This window comes from Varroa destructor, unplaced genomic scaffold, assembly GCF_002443255.2.
Source record: "Varroa destructor unplaced genomic scaffold, Vdes_3.0 BEIS01000003.1, whole genome shotgun sequence".
NCBI lineage: Eukaryota > Metazoa > Arthropoda > Arachnida > Mesostigmata > Varroidae > Varroa > Varroa destructor.
In genome coordinates, this window is record NW_019211456.1 from 12,012,483 (window position 1) to 12,029,496 (window position 17,014).

General features: G+C 37.7%; 2 protein-coding genes across 13 annotated transcripts; one reads left to right on the forward strand and one right to left on the reverse strand.

The window, feature by feature from the left end:
- Positions 1-1,095: 1,095 nt before the first annotated feature.
- Positions 1,096-10,128, reverse strand: ohgt (E3 ubiquitin ligase component cereblon). 10 transcript variants are annotated; one of them, XM_022796109.2, is made up of 9 exons: positions 7,540-7,821; positions 6,452-6,653; positions 6,185-6,326; positions 5,762-5,892; positions 4,853-5,081; positions 4,544-4,771; positions 3,849-4,012; positions 3,069-3,282; positions 1,096-2,570 (listed from the first exon to the last, which is right to left on the reverse strand). In XM_022796109.2, exons 1-8 carry the CDS (start codon positions 7,568-7,570, stop codon positions 3,090-3,092), a joined length of 1,320 nt encoding a protein of 439 aa, XP_022651844.1. In that variant the 5' UTR covers positions 7,571-7,821; the 3' UTR covers positions 1,096-2,570; positions 3,069-3,089. The 10 variants fall into 10 exon arrangements, with proteins under 10 accessions (XP_022651844.1, XP_022651851.1, XP_086840778.1 ...); XM_022796116.2 differs by lacking the exon at positions 7,540-7,821 and adding an exon at positions 9,988-10,128 and having other exon boundaries at positions 1,096-3,282; XM_086984652.1 differs by lacking the exon at positions 7,540-7,821 and adding an exon at positions 7,828-7,975 and having other exon boundaries at positions 1,096-3,282.
- A 292-nt stretch (positions 10,129-10,420) lies between these two features.
- Positions 10,421-16,803, forward strand: rt (Protein O-mannosyltransferase rt). Of its 3 annotated transcripts, XM_086984640.1 has the most exons (11): positions 10,421-10,559; positions 11,145-11,344; positions 11,829-12,006; positions 12,256-12,941; positions 13,188-13,476; positions 13,822-14,018; positions 14,511-14,646; positions 14,896-15,115; positions 15,326-15,500; positions 15,759-15,850; positions 16,091-16,803. In XM_086984640.1, exons 1-10 carry the CDS (start codon positions 10,467-10,469, stop codon positions 15,820-15,822), a joined length of 2,238 nt encoding a protein of 745 aa, XP_086840766.1. In that variant the 5' UTR covers positions 10,421-10,466; the 3' UTR covers positions 15,823-15,850; positions 16,091-16,803. The 3 variants fall into 3 exon arrangements, with proteins under 3 accessions (XP_086840766.1, XP_022651837.1, XP_022651838.1); XM_022796102.2 differs by lacking the exon at positions 15,759-15,850 and having other exon boundaries at positions 15,959-16,803; XM_022796103.2 differs by lacking the exon at positions 15,759-15,850.
- Positions 16,804-17,014: the final 211 nt, after the last annotated feature.

Sequence of the window (17,014 nt, forward strand, 5' to 3'; positions counted from 1 at the left end):
CAGCCACCTTGACTGAAGGGGTGAATTTACTTTTAATTGGAATGAGGTATTCACTCACCTCAACTGAAGAGGAGAGCTCATTTTCGTCGGAATTGTTTATATTATTATGATTTCACTTAACTATTGTTTTCTAGATGATATATTTTGCGTGAGAAATGTGCTGAACTTGAGGTTAATTGAAACCCAATTAGTGAACTGTACTATGCGATCACCTAAATCGCACCAGATTTTTATTTTTCTTACTTTATGGTAAATAAGTATACGTGGAACTAATCGAAAAGAAGCTTCATGAGTTTAATTTCCTACATTAAACGGGACACATGCAACGCATTATTTCTTTGCATAGGTTTCCTTCTAGAAGGCTTTGCTAGTTTATGATAAAATTAATCTCTCATAATTTCTTAGATCGAGGATCTCTTCTGCATCGTACCTAGAACTAGAAGATTGTCCATATTATCTCTTCCGATTGCTCATAGTGAGTCGTTTTTCCCGAAAGGTATTTAAGAGTATGTTAAAACAGCGGTAGTAAGGCCTGTCATAAAGAAGACATTCGAGAATTAGCTACAAAAAATAAGGGCTTACTCTCGAAGAGTTCTTGTATTTGTGCTCCCTATCGAAAACTTTTATACCTTACTCCTTTCTGGCTACCTTGTTTTTCAATTTCTCGATCTCTGTTTCGAGTACACCAATTACCTTTCCTGCATTTGTTTAGTAATGGGTCTATAGAAACGATGCACCAGGCAAATTAATTTATGATTACGTACCTTTTTGTGTTCGCATGTATTTTTAGAAATGGCAGGCTGTGGATTAAGCAGTTTAGCACCTCAGCGCTGTGCTAAAAGCTAAGCTTTTATGTCGAAAATTGCATAGATCACTACTCCGTAGAGATCTAAGTAGAGATCTTATAAGTATCAGAATAACTTACAAGGTAACTACGAGGCACGACCTTCCTGAAGCTATGCCTCACTTTTCTGTTCTTTTAGGTCTTGCAGCTCTGATCACGACTAGTTATAATGGATACCTAGCATTCTTAATGTAAATATACGTTACTACAATTATGCTAATTACTATCATTATATACAAAAAACATCTCAATAAAGCCAGCATAATTAATACATCTTATTAGAGCCACGTGGATTGAATAGTTAGTTCAGGATAACTTAACTCAAACATCTCACGGTTCCTGCCAGGTTTCATTGTTATTCTTGATATACTTTAGTTTCCAAAATATGAGATTTATGTTAGGTAACGGATACTTATCATAAATTATCATACGCTGCGTTTAGAATTCATAATTAAGTAAACGACAATATTCTTTTGTTAAGATAAATTCAGTCAAACTGGCGAACTGCGCAGTATACAAAGAGGATATTTTCAAGTGGGCGTTAGCTTACGGAAGCGGCATGATTCTTTTTCACATTGACATACTGTATTTCGAAAATTGCAAATATGATAGCGTATGGTAATCAGATTTGTGCTGAGATCTCGTAGTACGTATAGCCGATGCGCTCTATCTCATCATCTCACACGATTGTTGTCGGTGCTGAAGAACTAGGTGGTGTTATCTAAGTGAGCTTGATAGGTTTGAACGTTTTCGTACAAGTGTCGAGATGAGAAAAGGAACAGATCCCACTTGGGAGCAGAACACATTTTAGTAGACGGCCTTGTTAAAACAAAGGCGCACAACGCGAAACTGCTTAAATGTTTCATGTTTTTAAGTATGCAATCGCCAACGTAGATAGCTCAGAGAAAACCTCCAGCTGGTGTCGCGTAAGGTCGGTATTAAAAATCACTACAAAGCAGGAGGATTGTGTTATTATAAAATACAATAAAAGGTTCGTCTCGTATAATATCTTCCAGAACAAACTAAAAACCCGTGGATTTTATATCGGAGATACACTTCGTCGCCGACTTTACGAGGCTGGGATCAAGGACCGTAAACTTGCCAAGAAATGTTTAATATAAGAGAGGGTTTGTCAGCAGTCTGAAAATGCTTGCAGATGTATTATCGACATGTAGGGTAGTAGCCTGCCGGGTATTAGGTTTAAGATAGATAATACCGCTTTTATAAGCCAAAAGTTTTTCTTTTTAAGAAATCTTAGTATTGCGCAGTTGGCCTTCGGACTATTTCACTCAATTTATTCGGGCGTATTTGATCGACCACAGACTGTATTTTAATTAGATACATTAGTTCTGTCAATATGTCCGCAACAGGGATAAATCTACTTCAACAGCACCACGAACGCATTTGAAGTTGGTTCCTACATTTCATAAGTGTACACAAAAACCTTAATAATTAATCTTGAGCTTATTTTTTTTATAAAAACAAGTGGAGTTTTTTGTAAAGCGTCTAGCAGGCTTTCGTTGGCCTTGACAGTGCATTTCAAATAAAAGCTTTAAAGAAGGAATTAAATTTCTTTATTCAAACAGGTTGTGTAGCGTTCACGGGGCTTCGCAGGTATTTATACTAATATGTTTACAGTTATTTGCAAAACAAATTGCTTTCTTTGCTTGTTGTCGGAAGCCAATAAAGTATTTGCGTCCAATCCTGATGCGACCTGATAATCGTCCTGCATTAATAAAGGTTCTCCGTTAAAAATAATATAGTGTAATAAAGAAACGCAGTGGCAGAGTGCCCAATGATTATTAGCAGAATTAAATCGGTTCGTCGCAAAATTACGTCTAGTCATATAAGAAACATTCCTATAAAAAACAAGTTTTTTACCTCTACGCTTTATCGTAGTAAAGGTCATGCCAGTTTACAAAATAAAAACCGTAGTTAACAAAAGATTCGTAAAAATGTACCCGTAGATACCAACCATAGAATAGAATCATTAACCATTTTATAAAGGTGTAGTCAAATCAGAAATGTCCGAGCCAGCCAACGAATGTTCTCTGTCTTCATCAAGTACCTTCGTACTTCTTCCTTGTAAGACTTTTAGACGACGAGACAACAAGAAGCTTTAGGAGCTACCTCCCATCCAGAAATATCATTACAATGTGATGACATAAAACGTCAAAGGTGGCACTACTCCTTAATAAGGGTGGAAGAAGTGCAGAACATCTACCTCTGAATGCCCAACCGGTGACTAAAACCAGTACAAATTTTCATGCAGAGCTCCCTGGTCATCAGCATCCTCGTCGTTTTCCTGCTCGGCAAACAGTTCGGCCGTTTCCTGTGCTGCAGTGAGTCTGTCTTGAGTCATCAGGACTCGGAATTCAATATTCTCTCGACTAAGAGCCCAAAAGGTTGCGGGCTTGAGGTGCTTGACTGTGTCAAATCTGCAAATAGCCGAAAATTCATATATGTCATATCGTTTACATGAAAATAGCTTGTGATGTCCTGATTGCTTAAGTGACGTGGATTATTTCGTGGCGTCGTCCACCTGTTTTTACGTTTAAAGAGTATATGGTCATACGACTGACCTGACGAGATAAAGCTAGCTGAACCTCTGTATCACAAACGCGTTGCGCCAATAGGTATAAAAATCAAATTAAATGCTACATCTTCATGATCGGTAGCATACCATGAAATCGTATAATGGGAAAAATGGTATTTATGAGAGGTATGTGTTTTATCCATATTGTGTTTTAAGGACAGGAGCTATATGGCTATCTATGACTGCTATCGATTAATATCAGAAGCTGAGCTACGCCAAACATTGTTTTAATAGAGCCTTAAGCAGTTGTTCGCAGAATTTATAGTGCAGGATATGAAACAATGCAGCATATGTGCATAAATACGCGTCTATAGTAGTACAAGTGTAGAATGTGTGGCTCTAAATTATGATCAGGATATCTGATGTATTTATATACATGATTAAACTTGCATGAAAAGGATAACTCACTTCCACCCCAGATGTCGATGACATTCCGAGCAATTACCAATGGTCCATGCATATCCAGGATACCATGAAAATGATTCATCTCTTGCCCCCTGATAAATTATCCGCCGTATTTGACCAACCGTCAACAAATTATGCACATAACCCACTCTGTTTACAAATGTGCCCTGCAAAGAAAAAAAAAACAAAAATCACGTCACTGAAGCCATTTGTACGTAGTTCAGTAGTAATGTATTTACTTGGTAAATTTAAAAACTAGTGGTGGTGCGCATACATAATTCATTTCCTGCTATGAGTCAGCCACCTGAAGCAATGCCTAATGCATGTGTGCAACTTGAAACTTTTACTACATGTATAAAGCTTTTTGAATTCTTTGCATCCAATAATTATAGCATAAGCTCTTCCCTGACAAACACCTAAAATGTAAGTACAGAAGAAGAAGGGTCTCACTTTGACCAAAAAGGTTGAAATATCTGAATTCTTTGAATGATTATTGACATAAGCTATGAACTTAAACCAGCTTTACGAGTCACAATAAGTAATTACTGGCAAGTTCCGGCAAAAGATTTGACTTTAGATATACTCCGCTAACATATAGGAATAGCTCTCCACAAATTATGTTCATCAACTACATATTCATTGCTTATTGAATTATGCCAAGAGTAGGTCAGTTGTTTTACCTGTAAAAAAAAACTTACCTGTGCCCCGCTTCGTGACATTGAGATAATATATGCTTTGCTACTGATAACTTCATGGCAACCTTTACAGCAGATATCACAGTTTAAACTGAGGTATACAAGGGCCATCCGTAGTCGATCCTGAGTGCAGCTTGCCGCGAGTAGAAGTCGCCGCTCATGTGAATTAACAGGCGAGTTGGCAGCTGCCCAATAGGAAAACTTGACTGGATCCGTGCACGGTGGGATCTTCTTAAACAAAGAAGTTAGTCCAATAGAATCAGAAAATATGAGCACGCATATACTTGAAATACAGTACGAACGCATTCTTACCTTCTTCACGAAGGGCGCTATCGCTTCTGAGACTTTCTGAACTAGATATTTTTTGTCAAATTGGTTGTATAAGAATCTTGGCCATGGTGAGCAGGTTGTCATCAGACCGCGATCCCTTTGCCGTTCAAGCAGCAGCCGTTTCTCAGGGGATTGAAGTGTAACGTCTTTCAGTATTTGCACCTTTACAAAACGGAGCTGATGTCTTAAGAGTTCCTCCATGAGCTGGAATCTGTATTTAGACATAAAGAACACGATAAGGTTAATCATGCATTTATGTCTTTTCTGTTGATTATTTATACGGCAAATATGCAAAACTTCGCCTGCCCATATCGACAATTTAGGTAAGGAAAGGGTTGACTTGATCGTTCAGTAAAAATAGGTACTTTCCATGATAACACAACACCAACGTGTCTTCCAACTAAACTTGAGGATACGCAAGGTAATTTGAGTTCGAAACCGGATGTAAATCCACATCGTTCCATGCAGACAGCCAACCGTCTGAAGCGGTGTTTAACCGCAGTAATGCACGTAGAATTTTATAATTTAGTGTATATAAGGTGCACAGGTACATATGATCGTAAAATATTAGTGGAGATTTTATTAAAAGATTGTAGAAAAAAATAATAGACGTCGATACCAAGTCACTTATGCCCTACCGATCCTGAAATGGATTGCTCCAGCTCTTTTTGTGCTCAGGAGAGTAATATTATCTCAGTGCGGGATTTATGCGTGTTCGATCGATTAAAATGGAAGAACAATTTTTTGTGTGTTTTCGTTGTTGAAGATAGTTTTCAAAAGAAACCTTTATCTACATTAGCGTTTTATACTGACACCTCTCTATAAAAATTAGCCTGATATCTTCGATGAGCAATCTTCAACGCACATATTAAAAACGTAAAGGTTACGTACTGCTTTATCCCTTCCGCTATAACTGTGAGACAGGGACGCGGCTCCGCACTGCCTTGTACTACTAACTTGTAGTTCCGGATCTCCGCTGTCGTGCCATATTGCTTCTGGCCTGGATGAAGCACGCCGAATAACTGATAATCATAAAAATATTAGATATTTCTACGGCTATGGTTCTTGCAAACATCATTAATCCATATAGAGTTAAACGTACATACGAAAGAGCCACCTTTTAAACTGAGTGCAACAGCTAAAAATAATGAGCCGCACAGTATTGTATATGACAATATTAAAATCCAATGCCATATTCTAAATTAATGCGATTTTATGCTTGTCGATGGAGTTCGCATAACAATATTAGTATTGTCAACAACAGCTAGTCAAAAATAGTAGTACTTGAGACAGAAGCTTGAAGAACAATAATACCTGCTTTCTTTTGATAACGTTGCTTAATAATTTAATTTTTCCCGGATGGTAGAATTTCAGAGGGAGAGTTTCGCCAGGAATAAGCATTGGGAGCTCTTGAAATACTAACATTGACTGTATGCTTCCATCTTCCGTAAACGTCCTGAAGAAGAAGATAAACAGAACGCCTCTTATAATTGTACGGGTTATATGATGCAGTTATTTCAATTCGCATATCGACCAAATAGCAATATTATGTTTTTTTTCTATGTTCTATTTTCTATTAACCTGCCAGTTAACGTCTCAAGATCTCGTCCGAGGTAGGTATGTTCCGTTGTTAGATCATTATCATATTCTTCGGCCTGAATTTCCTCTTCAGCTGGTTCGGCATCCGAGGCTTCGGGAACCATCTCCTCATCGCTCATGTTTGAGGCGTTCAAACCAATCCAAAGCCAACAAAAAACAGAGTTCGTGTCGTGCCTTGGATGAACTATAAAATTTACAAAACAGTTCAGCAGTTTGTTTTTATTAAATAAATCATTATCATCTAAAGGAAGTATGCAACGCCTGTATTGAGCTCCGTGATATCGCTGTACACTTTGAGAACAATGATGGATGAATATGATGTAACTTTGCTTATCGCAACGAATCTATTATTTAGCGTCTCCCAGAGAGTATAAATCTTCAAACAAATACGATTATTTTACAGTGTTGACATTTTCTCTTCTTAGTCAATTTTATTTTAGGCTATTGTTAATAGATTCTAACCTTTATATTGGTTGTAATTAAAAAAAAATGTTGGATTTTCTCGATGAAAACCTTTTCTGATCGGGCGAAATACAACACATTACTCTGTATAGCTTTAGAGAACAAGATTAAGCAGGCAATTTCGTCAGTTGCTGCCGAGTTTAGATCACGAGGGCGGCTGCGTCGCAGCGGTGTCTTTCTTGGTAGTCGATAGAAGCGTTATAATACTAGGTCTTTATGTGAAGACCAAAATCAGTAACTTTATGAAAACACTACGTAAAATGGTAGATTTGTTCAATAGCTAGGGAAAATTGTTTTAGAATCAAAAGAATCTAAGTTAAGATCAAGATTATCGAAAGTGGATGAACTCGTCGCACTTTTTGTAACCTTCACTAATACTTGATGCCAACTTGCGCATAATATTATCCTGTATATATTATAGTTCTATTAAATGCTTTATCGCTATAACCACCTAATAAGGGACACTCTAAAAATTCTCAATTAGAATCTATATCACATATCATACTGAAATAAAATCCTATTAGCATAATCTTTATTTCTTTTATGTTGCCGTGTATATGTATATTTTGAAATTGCAATATGTAGATATCTATGCTACCTATTTATACTTATGACAAAAAACTGATGTTCTTCATTCATTATTTATGATCCTTCCTCTCTGAAACGTTCAGTCTGCATGCTAAAGGAGACAACGAGGTTTTCTGGTTCGAAACTCTCTCTACCTACGAGACTTGTCACATCTGAAATAGTTCTAACGCACAGTTTTTGCACAACACAGTTACTTTAAGTTATCCTCACAATTAGTTCATGGACAGTTCGACTAATATACGCGTTGTCCTTGCTCAAGTGCAGCCTCTCCCGCGATTCACAACAAAAGTAAAGCTTGCAATACTTACACTCTAAATATTGTCTCCTCCAGCTATACGACGTTTTTATTTATGTCATCCTGAATGGATGAATGTTTATTTACACCCAGTTTTGCAGCGGGCGGTTCCGTAAATTGCTTACTACATGACCGTCGATGCTTGCACCTTTGGCTTATAACAATAGTTCTGTTCCCAACACATATATATCATCGGTTTACACTAGTTGTAGCTCAGCCTTCCTAAAATAACCTTATATTTTGAATTATGCAAAACCTAGAGTGAAAATGATAAACTGAGAATACTTTGCTGTCTGAATGCCCAACATGTCTCTCCGCATAACTTCCAAGCTGTATAAATACACATACATACTTTTCAGTTACGTTGTGGTTAATACTCAGATCAGAGGGTTTAAGAATTATACGCATTAAATACCCGCATTAAAAGGCTTTAAATCATGCTCATAAATTCTAACTGATACTAATACACGAGGAAATCATAAGTGTGTCAAAACCAAATATACTAGGTTAAGTATATTTAGTTTCAATACAGTCATGATTTCTTTTTAGCAAGTATTTTGTACGTCAAAGTAACTATCTGAAGAGGATTTGAATGAAATAGCTGTATTCGGGTTTGACTTCAAAAATAAAGATATTTTCAACATGTTGCAAAAATTGTATGGTTGTGGTTCTTTGCTACTATGCTCCTAAGTTTTACACGCTAATTTTAACAACTGTCGGATGAGCCCTCTCATTTATAAAATTGACGTTCAACCACGTGGAACATAGATATTGAACATTTTATAAAATAATTTTCTAATTAAGCGGCGTTCGTTTCTATTTGCTAAATTCATAACAAAAATCTGATTTACATGTACGTGAATTTCTAGGGTATCTATAATTGGTCATCATCGTAGGACTATCTATTTTAACGCTACAGGGAACTTCATATCTCCAACGAATACTTAGCAGTTATCCCTGGCTCTAAGTAGAAGAATTATTAAAAAGTAATCTATATAATAAAAATTACCTATTATTCCGTCAAAGTTTTTTTCAAAATTAAATTGTTCTAGTGTACACGCATGCACTGAATATGCTAAATGATGCATGTTAGATGTAATAACCAATCAGTTACTGAAAACAACAATCCTCATATATAGTAATAAGCTGTTGCAGGTAAATCCGACAGACTTCGAAATTGAATAGTTCTTGAACTACGCGCCGCCAGCAGACACATTTTACTGATAAATACTTCGCCATTCTAGAAACTTGTGAGATTTACTCAAAGATAAATTAGTCCAAAACAAAGACATATTTCAGACTGAAAAATTAACGCTTAGTTGTGAAGTTTTTGTTCCCCGAAAGCTGCAGTACATGATTTCATTAAGGTTTGGTGAACACTCCAAATAATAAGGTTTTAAATGAAAGCGCACTATTTAAATGACGCAAACGTTTTGAGAGTAGCTATCGAAGCGCTGAGAGACAGTGAAGAGGTGACCGAATATCGGGATCCGAAGAACAAGAACAAAAACAAAATCGAGAATGCTTCCCACGAGAGCAGGGCTTCTAATATAAGGGCCTTGTCGGTCAAGACTGGAATTTCAAATATAATGTGTCGTAGAATTATAATCCAAATACTGAAAATGCAGAAACTGAGTAAAGACTTCACCCTCGTGAATTGATCCTAGACAAATTGGAACTACGTGTGGTGCACTAGGCCGGATTCCCTTGTAATAGGCTAAAATTTATTACATATTAAAATTATAAGCGTAGATTTCTATGTTCTTACTTTAGAATCCGCGTGTCTGGTACGCGATTTATTTCAATTTACCAACAGCAAAACGTATTCGAATTCTGCCAAAATAGATTAGAATAGACGATGGAATCAAAGGTCCCCCAGCACCGTGTTCAGATGGTCGCAGCTTACAGTGAGATAAATAAATTTGGATGACATCAAATCATTTCACTGATGTATAATGACAGACCGCCGCATGAACTCTAGCCAGAATCGGTTCGGCGATGATGTCTAATAGCCGCTGGGAAAGCTAGAATCAGCTGAGTATGAAGATGTGCTGTGCTTGCACTCCATTCCGTTATTAGGTGTAAATCCAACGGGTACGACACTTTGAACGTGAATAACATTCTGTTTTCATAGTCCTGTTAGACGGTGTCTCGAATCATGAATGGAACTTACAATCGATTTTCCTTTCCTACAATCGGATCAGAACATGCCACACAGAAGGCGCTTACGACGACCAACAAAAACTAGCGACTCCATATGGCTTCGAAGATCATCAGTGTCGGTGGGTCACTTCTATTCGAAGACCTGGCCACCCTTTCCACCAGATTTTAGCTCGGTATCCCAGAGGAGTCGCCACGAAGACATTCACAGGTGATGGTGCCACTAAAGCTCGCTGTTGCACAGAAGTGGTCGAACACGGCTACAACAAGTAGATACCTCCCAGAAGTAACCAGTGTACCTAGATAGTATTTAACAGGGACCTTTTAAATAATCCAAATGAATTAGCGTACAGGTGGAGTGAAGTGTGTTCAATCAGTATTAGTGAATATCGTATACCGGTGTTGTTCTTCTGTACCTTCGAAATGTATTAAGTAAATGTGAACATCATAGTTCGAAAAGTGAGCTAAAACTGATAGCTAACGATAATCAAAATGGATATGAAAGTACGTAAGGCAGCTCCTGTCAATAAGGAAAACAAATGTCAAGATAAAAAAGACGATGGTGATCTAACAAAAGAAACGAATGTGAGTGACAGCATAAATAAGAATAAAGCAAGAATGTTTATCGTTAAACAAAGCAACATTGCCATGTTTCCTTTTCTATAACGTCCGGCCTCCATGTATAGTTTGTCGTAAATTCTGTATCACAGTTCAGAATAAACTGGAAATTAGCGTGGGTGTGTAAAAAGTACAATACACCGAATATCTAAAATAAAAAAATATCGCCCGATCGGCGAAAACGGTACACACTGTGCTGTAGGCCTTTGTTATCAGATAAGTCTCACAGCAAATTAATAAAATGCGTATATTTCTGTGGTGATTGATGACTTTACCGTATATTTAATTATTATTATTATTTCAATAGTTCTCAGAAAGCTTTGAATCCTTTTTGAGAAATTATCGTTGGATAACGTTTAAAAGCAGCTACGAAATAACAAAGAGCTATTGAGCCGTCTAATGTCATTCAACTTAATCAGATACTCGTACGTTGAGCGTAACACATTGATAATTATCAATGTATCTCTTCTCAATAAAATCAAAGCATACAATCGAAACTCTCGCTCAATGACCAACAATACATTTCACTCGGTGAATACTATGAATTTACAGGTAGTAAAAGATGGGTGTTACCGAAAGGATGCTTTGCAAAATGATGTTGAAAAGCAGACTTCAAAGTGCGATGGATTGTTCTTCAGATCTCAAAGCGGCCTTTTCGAGATTCAGATCACTCTTGACGGACCGTTGATCGGGTTCTTCCTTATCGCTCTTGCTACTCGCTTATACAGACTCGAATACCCAAGAGCTGTTGTGTAAGTATTTTGTTGTTCTCCATTCAGTTGTCGGGCCTTATAAACTGCTCGAAACCGGCGACACAGAATTAGTTAAATGAATGTCTCTCTTGTTCTGTCAGTAAATAGATTATTACTATGACCGCTTTAAGTTCGGCGATTTAGTACACCCCAGATACTTCCGACAAAGCCAGACTGGAGTCTTGCATTGTACGAAAGGTGATCTTAAAAGCTTTGTAAAGCCGCATACGTATGATACGTATGCGGGTTTATAAACGTACCTAGGCTAAAGTGTATCCTTATTTCAAAAAATGTTACAGTGATCACAATTGTCTCAAACACACGGACCACACTTGCGGTAGCTTAACACAGTTAATCAGACATGGCAAGCATTTGCATCTGATTCAAAGTTAACGTCCAGTGTTTTATTGTAATTCATGTAAAACTTGTACTTCAAAATATCGGCTAATGTAATTAGCAGATTTATTTATTGTCTTTTTTTCAGTTTTGATGAACTTCATTTTGTTAAATATGCATCTCTTTACGCTTCAAACACTTTCTTCTTTGATGCTCAACCGCCTCTTGGTAAGCAAATTATCTCTACAGTTGCCTACTTTGTTGGCTATCGGCAAAAGGGATCCCAACAGGGTCTGGAACGCATCGGAGGAGACTACCCGCCTGAGGTATGCGATATTATGAATTCGGAGCATTAGTGCATAATTTAGCCTTATGCACACTGCTTTAAGACCTAAATTCACCTAAATTCTAAAGACAGGTTCAAAATTAAGCTGAAGCTGAAACAATGAAATTCAACTGAGTGTTTTCTTTGCCTGTACTGCTATGCCGTTTAATAGATATTTTTTGATACACCATACAATAGTAGTAATTTCCATACAATCCGCTAACTGGGACTTCTAATGTTTTCGTCATAGGTACCTATATTCGGATTGCGACTTGTTCCAGCCATTTTCGGAAGTCTCCTCGTGCCACTGTCCTATCGAATCTGCCTTCTTCTCGGACTCTCAAAAGCAACTGGAACATTCGCTGGGCTGCTACTTCTTGCAGATACAGCCTTGCTGACACAAAGCCGATTCGTACTAATGGAAACAATTCTGATGTTTTTCTCTATGCTGGGTCTTTTCTGTGTACTTAAGTTCCGTAGGCTGCCTCGACGCAAATGGTTTGGCCCTAGCTGGTGGGGTTATCTTGCTGTAGGTGCGGGATCATTCGCATGTGCCATGTGCGTCAAGTACGTCGGCGGGTTGTCCCTTGTGTTAGGCGCATACATCTTAATTCGCAATCTGTGGGACATGTTACCAGACAAGTCATTATCAGATCGTCTTCTGATGCTGCATGCTCTGTTAAGGATTACGGTGTTCACTCTTGTTCCGCTCGCCATTTACCTATCGGTATTTTATATACACTTGAGCATTTTGACTAAAGCGGGCCCTCACGACACCATCATGACAAGTGGATTTCAGGCGAGTTTAGAGGGCGGGCTGGCGAGCATCACTAAAGGGCAGCCGAACTATATAGCTCATGGATCGCAAATCACTCTTAGGCACTCTCTCGGAAGGACGTGCTGGCTGCATTCTCATAATGAACTGTATCCACTTCGGTAAGCTGGATAACTTGAAAGAAAAAACACAGTACTGATATAGTTAATGGTTATATACGGAGATTAGACTAAGAAGAAATGGAGTAAAGATAGAACAAGATAGTTATCTGACGAAACGACCAAACCTAATTATCACGACATCTCGTTTTGGATATATCGATGTTAACGTTTAGGGATGCTGCTGTTCAGTACCCTCTTAACGTCAGGCATTTTTGGTTTCTGTATGCTGTTGGAGTGAATCTTCAGATATCCGGATGGACGAGGTTCATCACATCAGCAGCAGGTGACGTGTTATTCATACAAAGACGTGAACAACTGGTGGATTGTGAAGCGGCCAGACATTGCCGACCTTGTTGTAGCGGAGCCTATCGACCGCATCCGGCATGGTGACATCATACAGTTCGCTCATGGCATCACGATGCGGCTACTGAATTCACATGACGTTGCATCCCCAATGAGTCCAGCTTTTCAGGAAGTGTCCTGTTTCATTGACTATAACATAACACGATTTCCGCCACACACCAACTGGAAGGTCGTAAGTGTTCGAAAAAGAGAGCATTTGCCATGTCCTACACGGGTATCTATGTGAACTTTCTCTGTATTTAGTTGAAATAGTAATTAGTAGTTAGTAGTTTAGTTGAAGTAGTGTTGAAAGGAAGCTGGCTGTTAAGTATTACCCTATTTTTTGTCGACCTTCCAATAAAGTAGGTAGGCTATATTCATTTAGCCGTAAATGCGCTAAGTCATTAGTTCCATCTGGGACTGTTCAATTATTTTTATGTTTGACATTGTATGGCTTGTATGCGAATAATTTAGTAGTAACTCGCTATGTGCGTCAACAATTTTGCTATATGCGTGTTATTTCTTTGCCAATTTTTAGGAAATTCTAAACAGGGATAGAATGGGTGACTACTGGCTAACAATACATTCGCAAGTTCGGCTAGTTCACGTTGATTCTGGACAAGCTCTTAAATTTTCGGGTAAACAGTTACCTGAATGGGGCTTTAATCAGCACGAGGTCGTCACCGATCGCTCGATCGAACAAGATGACACTATCTGGAATGTCGAGGAGCATAGGTAAGCCAGTAGGAAAACTAAACAACAAAAATATGGTCAAATACAAATTCTGTTTTGAATGAACATGATTAAATCTAGATCGAAAACAGGGAACGATAGGATCGTCCTTTTGTTTGAAAATATGCCGCTTTAAAATGAAACGTTAGCATTTTGTACACGCATCTATTAAATATGTTTATGAGCGCCAAATCAATTTACGTAATAGGCCAGAATATACACTCTGTTCCTTCGTCTGAGTGAGATTAAATGATATCTTCACGATAGTATCCGGCGTAACTATGTGCCTGCCTACTAAATTTCAGGATGCGATAATATTAGCCTCAAATCTGGAAAGAAACACTTCCCTTTTGTGGCCAACCTGCCAGTTGTTCTGTTAACACAGCTGCAGAAGTAGAGTTTGAAATATTTGTCATAGTTCAACTGAACTTACATTATGAGCCAAATATGAAACTATTTAAATCTTTATAATATTTGACTTCATGTAATTTTTAGATACACAAAAAAGAAAGACGAGAAAGAAAGGGAGCTGGATCTTGTTACCGCTGAATTTGTGCCGTTGGAGCCAACTAAGCTAACCTTCTGGCAGAAGTTTATTGAACTTCAGTATAAGATGCTCGTTGCTGATAATGTAAGTTAATTATGTAGTATCAACTACAAGATAGGTTGACTATGTAGACCAAATATATCTGAATGGTACTATCATATTTGCTCCATTCATTTCATAAATGTATCAACCTCGTTTCATATTGAAATTTGGAATTTAAAATATGGCATCATATTTTTAATGTATCAAAATACGAACGTTTCACTATCGATGTTTTTAGTTGCATGTTTATTGACATAATGTTTTATTGACTCGATTTAATTAAATCGCTAGGAAAATGTTGAGGATCATATATTTGCGTCTACTCCATTAGAGTGGCCGCTGCTTCTTCGAGGGGTTGCCTACTGGGTGAGCGGGGAATCGAACGCGCAGATTTTCCTTTTAGGAAATCCAATTCTCTGGTGGACCGGTTCCCTTGCTGTTCCTTTATATCTTGGCCTTCTTGCCGGATGCCTTCTCCGTAGGCGAAGACTGTGCTATGATATACCGGAAGGTGTGTTACCCTACTGTGAAAAATTCTGAGGCGTAGGTTTATATAAAGGCTGACTCAGTTAAAATAAAGACTTTAAATATTAGCTACATTAAATTTATGTATATTGTAGAATAAAACTATCAGTTTGCTATTATTATCAGATGTTATAAAGTCATCGATTACGAGAACGGGTAATAATGTCTCGTTCTCAAATCCGTTGCCATATTTCAGATATGTTTCGTGCCGTTCTATTGTGCGCTGAAGTCCTTGTTGGAGGCTACTTGATTAATTTCATTCCATATTTTTTTTGCGATCGTTCGTTGTTCCTCCATCACTATCTGCCAGCTGCCATATTCAAGCCGATGCTCATTGCAGCTCTCGTGCAGTTTACCGACCAGCTAATTAGGTAAGGACCAGTTACTCACAACTCAACCGTTCATACGCAGTTAGTTTCAGGAGGACTCATTTTACGTATTCCACTGTAAGACATACAAATCTAACTTTTCCAGATAATGGTATTGAAATTACCACGATTAACTTAATCTATTGTGAAATAAATCTAGGGCTTTCAATTCACAAAGCCTATACATGGATTGCTTTTCTGATTAGACACATTCTATAGGCTACCTAAAAACAATTTGCTTGGTTATATATTTCGTTTTAGATCATTACAGCAAATCTGTAGAAGTACATATATTCCATTACATTTTCTCGAAATAAAATCTTAAGGACGACGGAACGTTTATCTACTCCAAGGTACCTTATTCTCTCATAACTAATGTTAACAGTAACGAGAGTGCACTGAACGGATGCTGTTAGTGTGTTGTGTTTGTACTCGTCACTAACATTGTTTTGCTTTTGCAGTACCTTTCTTAGCGGCACGCGTCATGCTTGGGTCTCACGAGCGTTTTACGTAGGGGTTTTCTCCTGGCTTTTATTAGTTTTGTGGACAGCTTTCCATTACGTGACATTCGCTTATGGCACGTATTCATTAAGTCCGCAGGACATCGAACGGTTGCGGTGGCTTGATTCGTGGCAATTCATCGTTCATCGCAGATAATCTGGAGTCTTGAAGCGTCTATGTTACAGGCTGACATGTCAATCATGACACAATGTGCTTTTAGCCCAATAGCTGTCGAAGTGCCTAGTAGTGTTTGGGATTTTATTGGTATTAAAAATTATCAAAGACTAGGTTATTAAAATTCAGCTAACCCAAACGGAAACCTGTCGCAGTAGTATGACAACAAAGTTGTATAAGGGACTAAGCGAATAGTAAATCTATGGATATATTATGTAAAAAAATTAGGTAACTCATCGTACCTCTTGCCATAAACGGAGTAGCTTACCGCGCCAAGCTCAACTCATTAGGTCTTAGAGAATAGTACTCAAACTGGCTAATGGTTCATTACATATGCTTGAGTAAACGTATGGTAGGTTATTTTTTGTTGTGACAGTTTTACCTAGTAGCTAGACACACACATACAAATCTAGTGATTTATTCATTCGAACACTGTAAATATATAACCATAATAGTTAGAATAAAAAAGTAAGTACATATAAATCTGCAATATTTACACAAATTAGCGGTACTTTTTCAAATATTTTACTAAATACAACTATGTAATGCTATTAAGTGTATAATTTCTGGAAAATATCCTAATATGCAAAAAATTACATCCTAAATTACATAAAAAGCATACGTTATAGTGGCTTGTGCGTTCTATTTTTTAGGTAGTCAGTGATGAACACTCCACCAGCTACTTTATAGAAGCTAATGTAGAAGTTGTATTCGGTATGGAATATCTACTCTTTCCGTAAACTTTGCTGCCGGTGAATCTTGACCATATGATTAAGCTATCGGTCATTAATATTTCGAGACGCCAGCTTATTATGAAGGCACGCAATACTTAATGCATAGAA